The following is a 19548-nucleotide window of genomic DNA, read 5'->3' as shown; positions in this document are numbered from 1 at the left end:
GCCCCAGCTAAAAGGCCTCACTGCCCCTGTAGCCTGACACATGTAAATGATAGAGTTAAAAGAGACCAGGCTTTCAGCAGATGCCCAGGGGATGGCTTGAGCCGACGGTCGGCCAACAGAAGTAATTTCTCTCTCTGCAGAGAAGTTTGTGCAACTGACCCTTTCAGTTGGTCAGCGCATGCAGCCCACTAGGTGACTCGAGTGTGAGGAAGGAGGAAAGGGGCTGACTTCCTGCTTTGGCCTTGAAAAATGACAGGCAGGAGACTTTGGCATGTGGGTGCCATGGGGCTGGCCAGGTGTGCCACGCTGCTGACAGTTAATCGAGCGAAAAATCAAGCCAAAGGATAGAAGAAATAGGCCCAGTGTTCAAGTAGAAGAGGAGTAAATGAGAGGCCTGTCTCCGCCTACGGCCACACCACCCTGAATGCGCCCGATCTCGTCTGATCGCGGAAGCTAAGCAGGGTCAGGCCTGGTTAGTACTTGGATGGGAGACCGCCTGGGAATACCAGGTGCTGTAGGCTTTTTGATTTTCCTCGCTGCAACAAGCAATGGTCGCTGTCCTCAATGCCTTTTTCCCATTGACTTTTTCAACTGCACACTTGCTTCTTTTCCTGAGCTTTCTCTTTTGCGCTTTTGAATGCTCGCAAAATCCCTGTCCTCCTTATCAGCATGGTGGCCACCACCAGCATTACTGCTTTTAATACGAGGCTGAATTTCAATAGTAACAGCGCCCCTTGCAGGACTGGGGGCACTCAGTGTTAACCTGCAGGCTGACTGACAGCGTCACGAATTCAGCACACGTTTGCAGACAACGCAGCGTAGGAAAGGGAAGCGCGCTGAAAGCCGCTTCCAATCACTCACCACCACCAGCTCACCTCCTTCCCTAATTGTTTCCCGTACACCTGGCTCCATCCCACCTTGCTGGCCGAGCTTGCTCTCTCTTTCACACCCTCATTCCATTGTTAGCCTGTCGAAAAGCCTGCACTGAGGCTTTTTAAAAGACACCCGCTGCTCAGCACTGCTGTGGCAGCTGTTTCATTAGTCAACAACACCTGTCGGCTGTATTCCCCCTGCCAGCCCTTGCGGTCGTCGCATTGGTCCTTCGGAAACAGCCGCCCCCTGTTGGGCCGGAGTGGTGCTATGCCGGTATCCATGGACTGAAAGTTTCTAGGCGTGCTGCGTTTTTCCATGCCCGGCTGGCAATGGCAACCGACGCTCGTCAAAGGGATGGAGGGCTCATGTGTGCGCACCCTGAGCTCCTAATGGCGTCTGCCACTGTGCCGCAGGTGAGCGTTACCTGCTGGCGAGTCTTTGGTGCACGCACCAATTTGGCCACGTGCCGGCCAGGGCCAGGCTGACTGGGCTTTGAACAAATGAGGGTGGTGGAGAAGAGGTCAGCTGCGTCTACCGGCCACACCACCCTGAATACGCCCGATCTCGTCCGATCTCGGAAGCAAAGCGGGGTCGGGCTTGGACAGTACTTGGATGGGAGACCTCCTGGGAATACCGGGTGCTGTAGACTGTATTTTTTTTCTCGGCTGTTTCTTCCTGTTTTTGTCATTTCCATCCTTCCAGGATCTCCGGCTCTGGGCCCAGTGGCTGCCAACGGCCATACCACTAGGCGACCGCACCGGCCTACTATCTAGCTGCGTGCCCCAGCTAAAAGGCCTCACTGCCCCTGTAGCCTGACACATGTAAATGATAGAGTTAAAAGAGACCAGGCTTTCAGCAGATGCCCAGGGGATGGCTTGAGCCGACGGTCGGCCAACAGAAGTAATTTCTCTCTCTGCAGAGAAGTTTGTGCAACTGACCCTTTCAGTTGGTCAGCGCATGCAGCCCACTAGGTGACTCGAGTGTGAGGAAGGAGGAAAGGGGCTGACTTCCTGCTTTGGCCTTGAAAAATGACAGGCAGGAGACTTTGGCATGTGGGTGCCATGGGGCTGGCCAGGTGTGCCGCCTAGGTGTGCCACGCTGCTGACAGTTAATCGAGCGAAAAATCAAGCCAAAGGATAGAAGAAATAGGCCCAGTGTTCAAGTAGAAGAGCAGTAAATGAGAGGCCTGTCTCCGCCTACGGCCACACCATCCTGAATGCGCCCAATCTCGTCTGATCTCGGAAGCTAAGCAGGGTTAGGCCTGGTTAGTACTTGGATGGGAGACCGCCTGGGAATACCAGGTGCTGTAGGCTTTTTGATTTTCCTCGCTGCAACAAGCAATGGTCGCTGTCCTCAATGCCTTTTTCCCATTGACTTTTTCAACTGCACACTTGCTTCTTTTCCTGAGCTTTCTCTTTTGCGCTTTTGAATGCTCGCAAAATCCCTGTCCTCCTTATCAGCATGGTGGCCACCACCAGCATTACTGCTTTTAATACGAGGCTGAATTTCAATAGTAACAGCGCCCCTTGCAGGACTGGGGGCACTCAGTGTTAACCTGCAGGCTGACTGACAGCGTCACGAATGCAGCACACGTTTGCAGACAACGCAGCGTAGGAAAGGGAAGCGCGCTGAAAGCCGCTTCCAATCACTCACCACCACCAGCTCACCTCCTTCCCTAATTGTTTCCCGTACACCTGGCTCCATCCCACCTTGCTGGCCGAGCTTGCTCTCTCTTTCACACCCTCATTCCATTGTTAGCCTGTCGAAAAGCCTGCACTGAGGCTTTTTAAAAGACACCCGCTGCTCAGCACTGCTGTGGCAGCTGTTTCATTAGTCAACAACACCTGTCGGCTGTATTCCCCCTGCCAGCCCTTGCGGTCGTCGCATTGGTCCTTCGGAAACAGCCGCCCCCTGTTGGGCCGGAGTGGTGCTATGCCGGTATCCATGGACTGAAAGTTTCTAGGCGTGCTGCGTTTTTCCATGCCCGGCTGGCAATGGCAACCGACGCTCGTCAAAGGGATGGAGGGCTCATGTGTGCGCACCCTGAGCTCCTAATGGCGTCTGCCACTGTGCCGCAGGTGAGCGTTACCTGCTGGCGAGTCTTTGGTGCACGCACCAATTTGGCCACGTGCTGGCCAGGCTGACTGGGCTTTGAACAAATGAGGGTGGTGGAGAAGAGGTCAGCTGCGTCTACCGGCCACACCACCCTGAATACGCCCGATCTCGTCCGATCTCGGAAGCAAAGCGGGGTCGGGCTCGGACAGTACTTGGATGGGAGACCTCCTGGGAATACCGGGTGCTGTAGACTGTATTTTTTTCCTCGGCTGTTTCTTCCTGTTTTTGTCATTTCCATCCTTCCAGGATCTCCGGCTCTGGGCCCAGTGGCTGCCAACGGCCATACCACTAGGCGACCGCACCGGCCTACTATCTAGCTGCGTGCCCCAGCTAAAAGGCCTCACTGCCCCTGTAGCCTGACACATGTAAATGATAGAGTTAAAAGAGACCAGGCTTTCAGCAGATGCCCAGGGGATGGCTTGAGCCGACGGTCGGCCAACAGAAGTAATTTCTCTCTCTGCAGAGAAGTTTGTGCAACTGACCCTTTCAGTTGGTCAGCGCATGCAGCCCACTAGGTGACTCGAGTGTGAGGAAGGAGGAAAGGGGCTGACTTCCTGCTTTGGCCTTGAAAAATGACAGGCAGGAGACTTTGGCATGTGGGTGCCATGGGGCTGGCCAGGTGTGCCACGCTGCTGACAGTTAATCGAGCGAAAAATCAAGCCAAAGGATAGAAGAAATAGGCCCAGTGTTCAAGTAGAAGAGCAGTAAATGAGAGGCATGTCTCCGCCTACGGCCACACCACCCTGAATGCGCCCGATCTCGTCTGATCTCGGAAGCTAAGCAGGGTCAGGCCTGGTTAGTACTTGGATGGGAGACCGCCTGGGAATACCAGGTGCTGTAGGCTTTTTGATTTTCCTCGCTGCAACAAGCAATGGTCGCTGTCCTCAATGCCTTTTTCCCATTGACTTTTTCAACTGCACACTTGCTTCTTTTCCTGAGCTTTCTCTTTTGCGCTTTTGAATGCTCGCAAAATCCCTGTCCTCCTTATCAGCATGGTGGCCACCACCAGCATTACTGCTTTTAATACGAGGCTGAATTTCAATAGTAACAGCGCCCCTTGCAGGACTGGGGGCACTCAGTGTTAACCTGCAGGCTGACTGACAGCGTCACGAATGCAGCACACGTTTGCAGACAACGCAGCGTAGGAAAGGGAAGCGCGCTGAAAGCCGCTTCCAATCACTCACCACCACCAGCTCACCTCCTTCCCTAATTGTTTCCCGTACACCTGGCTCCATCCCACCTTGCTGGCCGAGCTTGCTCTCTCTTTCACACCCTCATTCCATTGTTAGCCTGTCGAAAAGCCTGCACTGAGGCTTTTTAAAAGACACCCGCTGCTCAGCACTGCTGTGGCAGCTGTTTCATTAGTCAACAACACCTGTCGGCTGTATTCCCCCTGCCAGCCCTTGCGGTCGTCGCATTGGTCCTTCGGAAACAGCCGCCCCCTGTTGGGCCGGAGTGGTGCTATGCCGGTATCCATGGACTGAAAGTTTCTAGGCGTGCTGCGTTTTTCCATGCCCGGCTGGCAATGGCAACCGACGCTCGTCAAAGGGATGGAGGGCTCATGTGTGCGCACCCTGAGCTCCTAATGGCGTCTGCCACTGTGCCGCAGGTGAGCGTTACCTGCTGGCGAGTCTTTGGTGCACGCACCAATTTGGCCACGTGCTGGCCAGGGCCAGGCTGACTGGGCTTTGAACAAATGAGGGTGGTGGAGAAGAGGTCAGCTGCGTCTACCGGCCACACCACCCTGAATACGCCCGATCTCGGAAGCAAAGCGGGGTCGGGCTCGGACAGAACTTGGACGGGAGACCTCCTGGGAATACCGGGTGCTGTAGACTGTATTTTTTGTCCACTGTGCCTTCCTGTTTTTGTCATTTCCATCCGTCCAGGATCTCCTGCTCTGGGCCGAGTGGCTGCCAACGGCCATACCACTAGGCGACCGCACCGGCCTACTATCTAGCTGCGTGCCCCAGCTAAGAGGTCTCACTGCGCCTGTAGCCTGACACATTTAAATGATAGAGTTAAAAGAGACCAGGCTTTCAGCAGATGCCCAGGGGATGGCTTGAGCCGACGGTCGGCCAACAGAAGTAATTTCTCTCTCTGCAGAGAAGTTTGTGCAACTGACCCTTTCAGTTGGTCAGCGCATGCAGCCCACTAGGTGACTCGAGTGTGAGGAAGGAGGAAAGGGGCTGACTTCCTGCTTTGGCCTTGAAAAATGACAGGCAGGAGACTTTGGCATGTGGGTGCCATGGGGCTGGCCAGGTGTGCCGTGCTGCTGACAGTTAATCGAGTAAAAAAATCAAGCGAAAGGATAGAAGAAAAAGGCCGTGTTCAGCACTGGCAAGAGCCAGACTGGAAAGTAGAAGAGCAGTGAGTGAGAAAGCTGTCTCCACCTACGGCCACACCACCCTGAATGCGCCCGATCAGGCCTGGTTAGTACTTGGATGGGAGACCGCCTGGGAATACCAGGTGCTGTAGGCTTTTTGCTTTTCCTCACTGCAACAAGCAATGGTCGCTGTCCTCAATGCCTTTTTCCAATTGACTTTTTCAACAGCACACTTGCTTCTTTTCCTGAGCTTTCTCTCCTGCGCTTTTGAATGCTCGCAAAATCCCTGTCCTCCTTAACCCCTTCCCTCTTTAGCCACTTTTGACCTTCCTGACCGAGCCTCATTTTTCAAATCTGACATGTGTCACTTTATGTGGTAATAACTCCGGAATGCTTTCACCTATCCAAGCGATTCTGAGATTGTTTTCTCGTGACACATTGGACTTTAAGTTACTGGCAAAATTTGCTCGATATGTTCAGTATTTAATTGTGAAAAACACCAAAATTTAGCGAAAAATTGCAAAAATTTGCATTTTTCTCAATTTAAATGTATCTGCTTGTAAGACAGGCAGTTATATGGGTGATTTTGAGTGCCAGGCTCAGGAACTCAAGATAAGATTGAAGGATAGAGGCTTCCCCAAGGGTGTAATCAGAAAGGCCTATGAGGGAGCAAGGGACGCAGATAGGCAATGTCTTCTGGTTCCTAAAAAACGTAAACAAGAACAAGTTACGAGACTCATAGGCACCTATGATTCTAAACAAAATGATATCATGCAAATCCTGAAAAGGTATTGGCGTATTCTCAGTTCTGACACAGATTTGGTTGATCAGATCACACAGTGGCCCTCTGTCACGTATCGGAGAGGGAAAAACATCAGGGACAGAGTCATGCATAGCTGCTTTGACCCCATTTTACCTAGGGGTACGTGGCTGGATAGACAAATACCAGGCACTTTTAGATGTGGTAGCTGTAAAGCTTGTGACTTCATTCTCAAAGGGAATAGCTTTACCAGTGTTGCAACACAGGAGAAATACAACATTCGGGATTTTGTCAATTGCAAAACAGCGGGGGTGGTTTACCTCATTACATGCCCATGCCCCCTTAATTATGTGGGTAAAACGGCGCGACAATTTCGGCGCCGGATAAGGGAGCATGTCGGAGATATTATCCATGCTAGGGACACCCCAATATCTAAGCATGTGCATGCCAAACACCAAGGCCAAGCAGCATGTTTAAAGTTTCAAGCAATTGAACTCATTAGACCCCCTAAAAGAGGAGGTGACTGGGACAATTTAATTCTACGCAAAGAAGCCCAATGGATCCATAGACTGGCATGCATACAACCAGCGGGTTTAAACGAGCAGACTAATTATACTTGTTTTATTTAATATGTTATACCATTCCTCCTCCTTAGGCGGCCAATATTCACCTTGGGTGGCCTTTTGGGTGGGTGGTTGTATTTTGCATAGTTCACTATGTTTGATATGGCCATATTGGCCAGTTAACATATTTAGAGATCTTGTGTTAGAAATTTTAAATGGGAGGGATTCCGCTATCTTGTCCACCCAATATGTGTTTATAAACTAGAGAGTTGCTTATTTGAGGTAGTCCACTTGCGGTGGGTAACTGTCCCGCAAGACATACTTACAAACAAATTATCGGTTTGCTCTTACCTTCCTCTTACTTGGCAGTCCGGGCGATACGTCCCTGGCTTCTACTGCGCCTGCGCGTTCGGTTTGATGCGGCCGATGATGACCCCTGGCTGTCAGCTGACGGCGGGGGGTCACATGGGCAGGTGTCACGAATCGAGAGGGTGTTGTGATTGGTCAGTTCATGTAGCGCCGCCAAAAACGAGGGGTGGAGTTTGGTGCTTATAGTAACCCAGCGCCTGCAATGAAGTATGCCGTTGACATCGATACGAGCATCTTCCCGTGACGCACAGCAGAATATCTGCTGTTGAATACTATTATCGCTGGTGATGAGGCCAGAGTGACCAAGATACGGACCCCTGAGGATGAGTATCTGAAACGCGTAGGGTCGTTCATTGTATATTGAATGTCTGCATAGGGGACAGTAGCATTGTTTTACACCCAGCGCTAGGAGTTCCGGTGCTTTGTTCACGGACACTGGTGCACTTTGGGGATTGTACTACTGTTGTGCCCAGGTTAAATGCTGTTTTCAGTGAAACATTGTTACAAACACTGAGATATATTTATCATAATGACTCAGTGTTTTTTGTTTAATACGTTTTTAAATTATCACGGTGGGGCTTATTTCACAGTGGTGTGTTACCCCTGTTTTTAAAACGAGTTACTATTAAAAGGTATATTTTACTCAGTTGTCACTTCAGTGAACCTAAGACAGGCAGTTATACCACACAAAATTGTTGCTAATTAACATCCCCCATATGTCTACTTTAGATTGACATCGTTTTTTGAACATCCTTTTATTTTTCTATGACATCACAAGGCTTAGAACTTTAGCAGCAATTTCTCACATTTTCAAGAAAATTTCAAAAGGCCATTTTTACAGGGGCCAGTTCAGTTGTGAAGTGGCTTTGAGGGCCTTATATATTAGAAACCCCCAAAAAGTCACCCCATTTTAAAAACTTCACCCCTCAAAGTATTCAAAACAGCATTTAGAAAATGTCTTAACCCTTTACACATGTCACAGGAATTAAAGCAAAGTAGAGGTGAAATTTACAAATGTCATATTTTTTTGCAGAAATAAATTTTTAGTACAATTTTTTTTATAACACAGAAGGTTTTACCAGAGAAATGCAACTCAATATTTGTTGCCCAGTTTCTGCAGTTTTAGGAAATATCCCACATGTGGCCGTAGCGTGCTACTGGACTGAAGCTCCGGCCTCAGAAGCAAAGGAACACCTAGTGGATTTTGGGGCCTTATTTTTTGTTAGAATAAATTTTAGGCACCATGTCAGGTTTGAAGGGCTCTTGCAGTGCCAAAACAGTCAAAATCCCCCAAAAGTGACCCCATCTGGGAAACTACACACCTCAAGGAAATTATCTAGGGGTACAGTGAGCATTTTGACCGCACAGGTTTTTTACAGAAATTATTGGAAGTAGGCCGTGAAAATTAAAATCAACATTTCTTCAAAGAAAATGTAGGTTTAGCGATTTTTTTTCTCATTTCCACAAGGACTAAAGGAGAAAAAGCACTGTAAAATTTGTAAAGCAATTTCTCCCGAGTAAAACAATACCCCACATGTGGTAATAAACGGTTGTTTGGAGACACGGCAGGGCTGAGAAGGGAAAGAGCGCTATTTGGCTTTTGGAGCTCAAGTTTAGCAGGAATGGTTTGCGGAGGCCATGTCACATTTACAAAGCCCCTGAGGGGACAAAACAGTGGAAACCCCCCACAAGTGACCCCATTTTGGAAACTACACCCATTGAGGAAATTATCTAGGGGTATAGTGAGCGTTTTGACCCAACAGGTTTTTTGCATAAATTATTGGAAATAGGGCCTGAAAATGACAATCTAAATTTTTTCAAAGAAAATGTAGGTTTAGCTAATTTTTTCTCATTTCCACAAGGACTGAAGGAAAAAAAGCACCGTAAAATTTGTAAACCAATCTCTCCCGAGTAAAACAATACCCCACATGTGGTAATAAACGGTTGTTTGGAGACACGGCAGGGCTGAGAAGGGAAAGAGCGCTATTTGGCTTTTGGAGCTCAAGTTTAGCAGGAATGGTTTGCGGAGGCCATGTCACATTTACGAAGTCCCTGAGGAGACAAAACAGTGGAAACCCCCCACAAGTGACCCCATTTTGGAGACTACACCCATTGAGGAAATTATCTAGGGGTATAGTGAGCGATTTGACACCACAGGTTTTTTGCAGAAATTATTGGAAATAGGCCCTGAAAATAAAAATCAACATTTTTTCAAAGAAAATGTAGGTTTAGCTTATTTTTACTCATTTCCACAAGGACTGAAGGAGAAAAAGCACCACAAAATTTGTAAAGCAATTTCTCCCGAGTAAAACAATGCCCCACATGTGGTAATAAACGGCTGTTTGGCGACACGGCTTGGCTTAGAAGGGAAAGAGCGCTATTTGGCTTTTGGAGATCACATTGAGCAGGAATGGTTTGCGGCGGCCATGTCACATTTGCAAAGCCCCTGAGGGGAAAAAACAATGAAAAGGCCCAAAAAGTGACAGCATTTAGGAAACTACACCTCTTGAGGAATTCATCTAGGGGCGTAGTGAGCATTTTGACACCACAGATGTTTCATAGAATTTATTAGAATTGGGCAGTGAAAATAAAAACAATCCTTTTTCTTCAATAAGACGTAGCTTTAGCGCAAATTTTTTCATTTTCGCAACAAATAAAGGAAAAAAAAGAACCCAACATTTGTAAAGCAATTTCTACCGAGTACGGCAATACCCCATATGTGGTCATAAACTGCTGTTTGGGCACACGGCAGGGCTCAGAAGGGAAGGACCGCCATTTGGAGTGCAGATGTTGCTGGATTGGTTTCTGTGCGCCTGTGGGCCCAAAACAGTGGAAACCCCCCAGAAGTGACCCAATTTTGGAAACTACACCCCTCAATGCATTTACCTAGGGGTGTAGTGAGCATGTTAACCCTGCAGGTGTTTTGTAGAAATTAGTGTGAACTCGATGTTGCAGAGTGAAAATGGGATTTTTTCCACAGATATGTGGACAATATGTGGTGCCCGGCTTGTGCCACCATAACAAGACAGCTCTCTAATTATTATGCTGGGTTTCCTGGTTTTAGAAACACCCTACATGTGGCCCTAATCTCTTGCCTGGACAGTCGACCAGGCTCAGGAGTGAAAGCGTACCATGTAAAATTGAGGCCTAATTTGGCGATTTACAAAGTATTGGTTCACAACTGCAGAGGCTCAGATGTGAAATAATAAAAATAAACCCCTGAGAAGTGACCCCATTATGGAAACAGCACCCCTCAAGGCATTTATTAAGGGGTGTAGTGAGCATTTTCACCCCACAGGTCTTTTCCATAAATGAATGCGCTGTGGATGGTGCAAATTAAAAATTTATATTTCTCCCTAGATATGCCATTCAGTGGCAAATATGTCGTGCCTAGCTTATGCCACTGGAGACACACACCCCAAAAATTGCTAAAAGGGTTCTCCCGGGTATGACGGTGCCATATATGTGGAAGGAAACTGCTGTTTGGGCACGCTGTAGGGTTCAGATGGGAGGAAATGCCATTTGGCTTTTGGAGCGTGGATTTTGCTTGGTAGTAGTTTTGTTTGGAGTCTTACTGGTGTTTCCGTTTATAATGTAGGGCATATGTAAGCCGGGCGGAGTATATAAGGGGCATAGTCAGGTGGTAAAATAATGGGGTAAAAAAAAACAATAAAATGATCCATAGATGTGTGTTACGCTGTGAAGCAATCCTTTCTGCACAGGCCGGTGTCGCACTGATATATGGCGTCCTTTATTATCCCCCTTCTGATCAACATTCCGCGCCTTTGTAGTTTGTGGAATTTTGCTAGGAAGTGTTATCCTGGTATAATACGGGCACCGTCGCTTCCAGCGGATATGTTTGGGCCCTCCCTTTCCTTGTTCCCTACTTTTAGGTCCTTGATAAATCGCCTCTTCAAACAGAAGAAATGTTCCCCTCGGGCACAAGTGCATATTTTTTTGTTTCCTGACTTATTGGAGCCATAACTAATTTTATTTTTCATAGACGTAGCAGTATGAGGGCTGGTTTGTTGCGGGACGAGCTGTAGTTATTATTGGTACCATTTTGGGGTACATGCAACTTTTTGATCACCTTTTATCCTATTTTTTGGGATGCCAGGTAAACAAAAAAACGCAATTCTGGCACAGCTTTTTTCGTTTTTTTTAATACAGCGTTCACCACGCATTATAAACTACATGTTAACTTTATTCTGCGGGTCAGTACGATTCCGGCGATACCTAATTTATAGCACTTTTTTATGTTTTACAACTTTTTGCACAATAAAATTACTTTTGTAAAAAGAATGTATTTTTTCTGTCGCCAAGTTGTGAGAACCATAACTTTTTAATTTTTTTGTCGACGGAGGTGTATGAGGGCTTGTTTTTTGCGGGACGAGCTATAGTTTTTATAGGTACCATTTTTGGATACGTGCGAATTTTTGATCACTTTTTATTCTAACATTTGTTGGGCAAAGTGACTAAAAAACAGAAACTCTGGTAACGTTTTTTACGGTTTTTTTTACGCTGTTCACCGCGTGCAATAAATAATATAATATTTTGATACCTCAGGTCGTTTCGGTCGTGGCGATACCAAATACATATGGTTTATTATTATTTTTCAATAATAAAGGACTTGATAAAAGTAAAAGGGGGATTGTGTTTTATTTGATTACTTGAAACTTTTATTGTTTTCAAACTTTTATTATTTGCACTTTTTTTACACTTTTTCCTCAAATCCCACTAGGGGACTTGAAGGTCCAACAGTCAGATTTTTTTTTTTCTAATACATTGCACTACCTATGTAGTGCAATGTATTAGATCTGTCAGTCATTCACTGACAGCAAGCCGATTAGGCTTCGCCTCCCGGCGGGGCCTAAATCGGCTTCCATAATGGCAGAGCAGGAGACCATTGTGTCTCCTGTTGCCATAACAGCAGTCGCCAGTCCTGATTGCCTGTCAGGGCTGGCGATCTGCTAGTAACCGCTACGATGCAGCAATCGCTTTCGATTGCTGCATCGAAGGGGTTAATGGCAGGGATCGGAGCTAGCTCCGGTTCCTGCCGTTACAGGTGGATGTCAGCTGTACAGTACAGCTGACTTCCACCGCTGATGACGCCGGATCAGCTCCTGACCCGGCGCCATTTTGCCGGCAGCTACGGAAGCCGATCAGGCTCCGCCGCCGGATCTTGACCGGCTTCGGTGCTAGGCAGACCGGGAGGCCAGTATTAGGCCTCCGGTTGCCATTGCAGCCACCGGAACCCCGGCAATTTCATTACTGGGGTTCCGATGAGCTGCAAACACCTTAAGTGCAGCGTTTGAGCGCTGCACTTAAGGGGTTAATGGCGGGGATCGAAGCTAATTTCGGTCCCCGCCGTTACAGCCGGATGTCAGCTGTAAGATACAGCTGAGATCCGGTGATGATGGCACCGGCTCAGCTTCTGAGACGGTCCCAAACATTCGGCGTACATGTACGGCAAGATGCGGGAAGTCAATGCTTTCCATGATGTACATGTACGGCAAATGTCGGGAAGGGGTTAATGACCAGATAATTTTTGAAAACGGTAAGGTTGGATTCACACGAGCGTGAGCGTTTTGCGCGCGCAAAAGGCACTTAACAGCTCCGTGTGTCAGCCCTGTATGATGCGCGGTTGCGTGATTTTCGCGCATACGCCATCATTATGACACTCCGTTTGGATGTTTGTAAACAGAAAAGCATGTGGTGCTGTTCTGTTTACATTCAGTTTTACAGCTGTTACGCGAATCACGCGCGTCCCACGGAAGTGCTTCCGTGTGGTGTGCGTGATTTTCACGCACCCAGTGACTTCAATGGGTGCGTGATGCGCGAAATACGCACAATGAACGGACATGTCGTGAGTTTTACGCAGCGGACTTACGCTGCGCTGTCTGCACAGCCGCATAGACTTATATAGGTCCGTGTGAGACGTGTGAAAATCACGCGTGTTGCACAGACGTATATAACGTTCGTCTGAACAAGCCCTAATGCAAACACTGATGTGGAAATGCCCTTAAAATGTCTTTGCATACTCCTGTATACTAATATATTACACTATGTCACTGTCCGCTGTTAGGGAAACACATATGGGAAGATATATCAAAACTGGTGCAAAGAAAATGAGGAGTATTTGCCCATAGCAACTAATCAGGCTGCTGCTTTTGTTTTTCAAAGAGCTTCTGAAAAATGAGACGTGAAATTTTATTGGCTGCTATGGGAATCAACTCCCCTTTTCCTTTCCACCAGTTTTGATAAATCTCCCACATAGTGTGCCCTAACACAAGGCTTACAGAACAGGGAGCCCCGTGATACTTTCTAGGTCCCCCAGGCTGACTGCAGAGGGATCCTCGGTCTCCGATACAGTGATGAGGGGAGTCCCTCTTTGATCATGCCGTGGTCACGGGCCTGCGGTGATCAAAGGGTCGGAGGTGCCTCCCATCCCAGCTGTATTCAGAAGGCTTTTCGAAGTACAGGAGCTCTCAGGGCTTATTCAGACGAACGTGATATACGTCCGTGCAACGCGCGTGATTTTCACGCGCCTTGCACAGACCTATATTAGTCTATGGGGCCGTGCAGACAGTGTCCGCTGCGTAAAAAACTCACGACATGTCCGTTCTTTGTGTTTTTTTCGCGCATCACGCAGCCATTGAAGTCAATGGGTGCGTGAAAATCACACGCTCCCCACGGAAGCACTTCCGTGGGACGCACGTGATTCGCGCAACAGCCGTGAAAAGTATGAATGAAAACAGAAAAGCACCACGTGCTTTTCTGTGTACAAGCATCCAGAGTGTCATCATGATGGCGGCTGCGCGGAAAGCACGCAGCCGCACATCCTATGTGATGACACACGGAGCTGTTAAGTGCCTTTTGTGCACGCAAAACACAGCTTTTTTTGCGTGAACAAAACGCACATGCTTGTGTAAATCCAGCCTTAGTAACAGCTCCTGCTTAGAGAACGAGCGCCCATCAGTCTCTTCCAGTGACGCCAAAAGACGTCACTGTTGACTGCCATCAAAACACAGTGGGTTGTTCAGGAAGGGGTTAAAAATGCCGGAAAAATGTTTCAAGCCAGAAGCGGGTCCCAAAGAAAGGTAGAAAGAAGGGACTGATGCATCTTTCTTTTGCGACCACTCCTGAGTTTAGGCGAAAAAAAAAAAACCTCAGGCAAAAACTGCAACAAAAATGGTGCGTGTGGTCCTGGCCTAAGATGTTTCAAAATAAAATCCGTCAACCAAAAATTTCGTGAACGCCAAAACACAGCGAAGTCCGCACATAAGAAGCAGTTTCCTTATATGATATGGATAGAATCTCGACACCATCATACTTTTACTCGGCAAAAGAGTAAACTTTTAACACAACATCTGAACACTTCCATTATTTCCGGTCACTACTGCTCCTCCAGCGCGACATAGATATCCCCAACCGCGACAAGAAGCCAGAGATAACCCCAGGGAAAAGTGCGGGAATGCGTCCAGGATCAGCGCATGCGTGGTACTGCAGGAAGCTGTTTGTGTCACTGCTGTATACATCCGCCCGGCTGCTGTTTACGATCTTACTTGGTACCGGGCTGAAGCTGCGCTGGGGACGAAGTAGATTATGTTCACTCAACCAACGGTAATACTAACGGCGTAACTGTGAATTCGTATCTGACATTCTAGTGGTGGGAAAGAAGCGGAAACATAATGGAGCCCTGTGTGTAACTTGCCTACATTGACTTGCGCTGAGTCTTTCAGTTTTTAGAGTCCGTCCATGTAGCTAGTGTGCGAGTCTCAAATTGTATGTGCACAAATATAATGTCCTAGACACGGAGGGTCCAGTGCCTGAGATCCCACCAATCAGAACCCGGTCCCATTGGAGCTGATGCTGATCATCACTTCCGCCCCTCCGCCATAGCTGTCTCTATCCCCTGACATTTCTCTGACACGACGGACTATAAACGTCTATTGAGCTTTTGCACAGGCGCATTATTTTGTCAGTTTGAACGCCATTTTTTTTTTACACAGACATATCATTTCTATGTGTGGGTTGTAGCCGGCAAGTCTTTCCTACAGGTCCATGACTACAGTATTTCAGTCTTTAGACTACGTAGCTTGGAGCTGGTCCTTATAGAGCCTAGAACATCGGACCTGGAGACTGGTCCTTGCTCTCCGCCATTAGTGGTCTGGGTGCTTCTACCCATTGACTACTGCAGAGCTGGCATGTTTGTTACAGTAGACTGCTCCTGCCAGGCAGAGCGGGCACACAGCGGCCGTGCTCTGCACCTGCTTGCAGCTCTGAGGTAAATCCTACAAGTACTCTGTCTTCCTCCTTACTTATGGGTTCATGTATAATATTGGCCCTATTCTGTGAGTGTATTTATAGGCCTATTCCCATTTAAGACTTTTATGGCATATCTTTTGACTGTTTCTGTTTTTAATTTTAGTATAATTTTGTACATGCTTTATTTTCTGTCATTTTTGAAGTCCTATAGAGAAGCCTATGGGAAAAATGCCTGAATAAACGCCACACAGAATGCTTTGTTTGGAAAAAAATGGCGCTAACCACAAAATTGCCTCCAAAGCGCCACAAACCAAAACGCATTTGAGATTTTACTATAGAATTTAATGTAACATCCGGACTCACTTAAAAATGTTGCAAAAAAAGCCGGGAAAAGCGCATAAAAACGCAGTGTGTGAATCCAGCCTCAATGTCTGAGGCCTCATGCAGACGACCGTAAAAACACCCGTTATTGCGGGTCGTAATTACGACCTGCAATAACGGGCTCATGGACTTCTGTTAGCCACGGGTACCTTCCCGTTTTCTCACGGGAAGGTGCCCGTGCCGTTAAAAAAATAGAACGTGCTATTTTTTCATTTTACGGGCCGTGCTCATATACTTTATAATGGCAGCACGGCTCGTAAAAGCGGCCGGCTGCCCGTGTCCGGCCGTGCTCGTAATTACGAGTCGTAATTACGAGCACGGTCATGTGCATGAGGCCTGAGATGGGAATAACTCTTTAAAATAGAGAAATAAGATTGTAAGCCCAATTCTACGCCGTGGAATATGAAATAAATCAAATCTATTTCAGTATTTCCCATTTAAAAAATAACAAGCATATTTTCTTAGAACTCTGTGTGATGCCCTTCATCTGTTATTCCTCCTGGAAAGAAATGAATTGACAATTGGGTGTTGTTCCCATTTGTAAAAGGGGCGTGTTCCTACACACTGACACAGTGGTAGTACCCAGTTGTCAATTTATTCATACATTACCAGGAGTATTAACAGAGGGATGGCATCACACAAAGTTCTAAGATAATATACTAGTTATTTCATGGGGAATATTAAAATAGATATGTGATTTTTTTTCATATTCCACAGCTCTATGCAGAAATGGTCATCACTCACCACTCCCTACCCCCGATGGGACTTACCGTAAGTAAAGAAGCTTTAGGATTATTATTTAATGGTGAACACAAGCTAAAATGGACACTTTAACCCCTTCCCCCTGCTGGCATTCTGGGCCCTAATGTCCAAGCCATTTTTTAGATTTTTCCATTGTCACATTCGAAGAGCTGTAACTTTTTTATTTTTGCGTCGGCATAGCTGTATAAGGTCTTGTTTTTTGCGGGACGACTTGCAGTTTTTATTGGTACCATTTGAGAGTAGATGCGACTTTTTGATCACTTTCTATCACATTTTTTTTATGTCAGGATTAACAGAAAACAGCAATTTTTCCATTGTTTTTTATTTTATTTTTTACGGCGTTCACAGTGCGGGTTAAATAATGTAACAGCTTTATAGTCGGGGTCGTTACGGACGCGGCGATACCAAATATGTGTAACTTTTTTGCTTTATTGTAGTTTTTTTTAATAGTAAAGCATTTTGTAAGGGGAAAAGCTGGGTTTTTCATTTTTTTTTTTTTCACTTTTTTTTAAAATTAACTTTATTAAACTTTTTTTACTTTTTTACTAGTCCCACTAGGGGACTTCACTATCCTCCGATCGCTATTATAATACACTGCAATACTTTTGTATTGCAGTGTATTACTGCCTGTCCGTTTAAAACGGACAGGCATCTGCTAGGTCATGCCTGCGGCATGATCTAGCAGGCATTCGCTGCAGGCAGACCTGGGGGTCTTTATTAGACCCCCGGCTGCCATAGAAGACACAGACACTCGGCGATTTTATCGCCGGGTGTCAGTGAGATGAGAGGGAGCTCCCTCCCTCTCTCCAAAACCATTCAGATGCGGTGCTCGCTATTGTGCACCGCATCTGAAGGGTTAAACGGGTGAGATCGTTACTAATATCGATCTCACCCGGCAGAGCAGGGACGCCCCGAGCCCTCTGCTGCTTCTGGCAGCTGAGAGCAGGGAGATTTCACGGCTCCCTGCTCTGTTTACTTTATTCTAATGCAGCGACGTAGTTTGGCGGCGCTCTAGAATAAAGCCCACTAATGACAGCCGTAAAAAGACGTATCGGCGGTCATTAAGGGGTTAAGGAGCGCTGACATCAACAAAATGTGGAAATGAATTGTTCCGATCCCTAATTCATTGTAGGATTGATGGCGTTATAGACACTTCTTTGATCTTCAGGGAGTGACATCGGTATGGCACAGTATTCAGTATTTCTTTTTTTCTTCTCTAGGTTAAAATGACAGATCAATGGCAGCAATGTATGGAGTTAGCTGTCCAAGTTGCAAGAAAAGCTGGAGCCGTATGTATTGAAGTATATGTTAAATATCTTCTGTCCTCTAAAACTATAATTCCAGTAGAAACTAGCGAAGTCATATGTAATTCACAGTAGAGGAGTATTTCTAGGACTTCATGAATAAAGTATATGTATATAGATCCATATGGAAGGGCTGTAGTGAAGCTTCTCCTTGATGAGACAACCATACATCGCCCACTGAGTATCGGGTTTGATTATTTAGAATAGGACCGGTCTCTCCACACTCCATGTCAGATCAGGCGGGAGAGTAACATTGGAGGGACACTTGAAGAATGGATTGGGCAGACAGATGCTGGTACAGTATAGAGCACCACTGGCTCTTCCCTTATTGCCACTGTGGGGAAGCGGTTAACTGAAGTAACAGTGACATTGGTAGCCGTGGGTACTGCTGGGAGTCATCCTTTTTAGAGAAGGATGTGTGCGGAATATAGCTATTCAGCCCTGACCTAATATGTAAAGGGCCTATTTCTTATCATTGACAAAATAGCCTATTTATACGTAAAATATTGCACGCATGACTGTAGTTTATAATTCCACTATAACGCTGTTCGGCCATGTCTTATTGGTAATTGCTCATTGAAAGTAACTTTCTTGTTCTCTTGAAGTTGGCACGTGTCCTATTCTTATAGGCAGCACACTGGACAACCCCCTGCCGAGTGGACAAGAAACGTAACGGGGGAGGGGTATTAGACTTTCTGCTTTTATTGAAAGGGCTTGTCCACACGTAGTGGAAATGCTGCGTGTTTTCCCGAAAATACGCTGCAGAATACAGTAGCAGCAAAGTGGGTGAGATTTGCAGAAATTCACCTGCTGTGCGTATTTTTTGTACCGTAGCATGTCAATTCCTGCTGCAGAAAGTGGACTGAATTGCTGCGTTTTTCAGAGATGTCACCATCTCTCCTCATTGAGCAAGCCGCAGCAAATGGTGTGGTTTTTCCACAGATGAATTTCTGCGGAATTGCTGCAGAAATTCCGTTGTGTGGACATTTAGTACTGTGGAAATAGACCTCAGCAGACATTGTGTGATGCTTCATGTAGGGGCGCTCTACCCTGGCTAATGGGACATATTGGAGGGGGTTGTCCAAAGTGGACATGGTTAGTCCAGCTTATTCATTTGTGGGGGCGCTTCTCCAACCAGTAAAGAATAATTATCACCCCCCACTCTAAAGATCGTGATCTATGGAGGATTCCAGTCATTCTCTGGTTGGTTAAAAATTCTAAGTGGTTTCACATGCTTCATATTTAGGGTATGTGCACACACACTAATTACGTCCGTAATTGACGGACGTATTTCGGCCGCAAGTCCCGGACCGAAGACAGTGCAGGGAGCCGGGCTCCTAGCATCATACTTATGTACGACGCTAGGAGTCCCTGCCTCGCTGCAGGACAACTGTCCCGTACTGTAATCATGTTTTCAGTACAGGACAGTTGTCCGGCAGCGAGGCAGGGACTCCTAGCATCGTACATAAGTATGATGCTAGGAGCCCGGCTCCCTGCACTGTGTTCGGTCCGGGACTTGCGGCCGAAATACGTCCGTCAATTACGGACGTAATTAGTGTGTGTGCACATACCCTTAGGTTACAAGCCACGTTTTTTGCAGCAAAAAAACGCTGTGGCTAGATGTTGTTTGGAAGTTGATGCTGATTTTTAGAACAGTTCGGGTTTATTTTTTTTATGTGTCCTTTTTTTTTACAACTTTATTCTAGCAATTAGTGGTGTTTTTCTCCCATAGACCTCCATAGGTTTTATTTTTTTTATTTTTTCCTCTTTAAAAATAGGAATGTGCGTTTTTTTTCTCCGAATAAATTGTGTTGCACAGACAAATCTTTG

General features: G+C 46.7%; 1 protein-coding gene and 5 non-coding genes across 8 annotated transcripts in view; all 6 read left to right on the top strand.

Annotated features, from left to right (window-relative positions):
- Positions 1-402: 402 nt before the first annotated feature.
- LOC142654884 (5S ribosomal RNA) lies at positions 403-521 on the top strand. Its single transcript, XR_012849217.1, has one exon. It is a non-coding gene; the product is annotated as a 5S ribosomal RNA (ribosomal RNA).
- Positions 522-1402: 881 nt separating this feature from the next.
- LOC142654900 (5S ribosomal RNA) lies at positions 1403-1522 on the top strand. Its single transcript, XR_012849232.1, has one exon. It is a non-coding gene; the product is annotated as a 5S ribosomal RNA (ribosomal RNA).
- Positions 1523-2067: 545 nt separating this feature from the next.
- LOC142654887 (5S ribosomal RNA) lies at positions 2068-2186 on the top strand. The gene has a single exon (XR_012849220.1). It is a non-coding gene; the product is annotated as a 5S ribosomal RNA (ribosomal RNA).
- An 875-nt stretch (positions 2187-3061) lies between these two features.
- On the top strand, positions 3062-3181 carry LOC142654902 (5S ribosomal RNA). Its single transcript, XR_012849234.1, has one exon. It is a non-coding gene; the product is annotated as a 5S ribosomal RNA (ribosomal RNA).
- Positions 3182-3713: 532 nt separating this feature from the next.
- Positions 3714-3832, top strand: LOC142653399 (5S ribosomal RNA). Its single transcript, XR_012848331.1, has one exon. It is a non-coding gene; the product is annotated as a 5S ribosomal RNA (ribosomal RNA).
- Positions 3833-14516: 10684 nt separating this feature from the next.
- IMPA1 (inositol monophosphatase 1) overlaps positions 14517-19548 on the top strand; it is a 36793-nt gene continuing 31761 nt past the window's right edge. Inside the window, exons 1-2 of one of the 3 annotated variants that reach the window (XM_075826050.1) lie at positions 14517-14626; positions 17635-17703. In XM_075826050.1, coding sequence (XP_075682165.1) covers positions 14609-14626; positions 17635-17703 — 87 coding nt within the window. In that variant the 5' untranslated portion in view covers positions 14517-14608. Of the gene's footprint in view, positions 14627-14752; positions 15291-16382; positions 16424-17634; positions 17704-19548 lie in introns of those variants that run through there. The other 2 variants (XM_075826051.1, XM_075826049.1) reach the window with 2 other exon arrangements.

The sequence above is a fragment of the Rhinoderma darwinii genome, chromosome 5, assembly GCF_050947455.1.
Source record: "Rhinoderma darwinii isolate aRhiDar2 chromosome 5, aRhiDar2.hap1, whole genome shotgun sequence".
In the NCBI taxonomy this organism is placed as follows: Eukaryota; Metazoa; Chordata; class Amphibia; order Anura; family Rhinodermatidae; genus Rhinoderma; species Rhinoderma darwinii.
The sequence above is the reverse complement of the archived record's forward strand: the minus strand, read 5'-3'. Positions and strand labels throughout refer to the sequence as shown.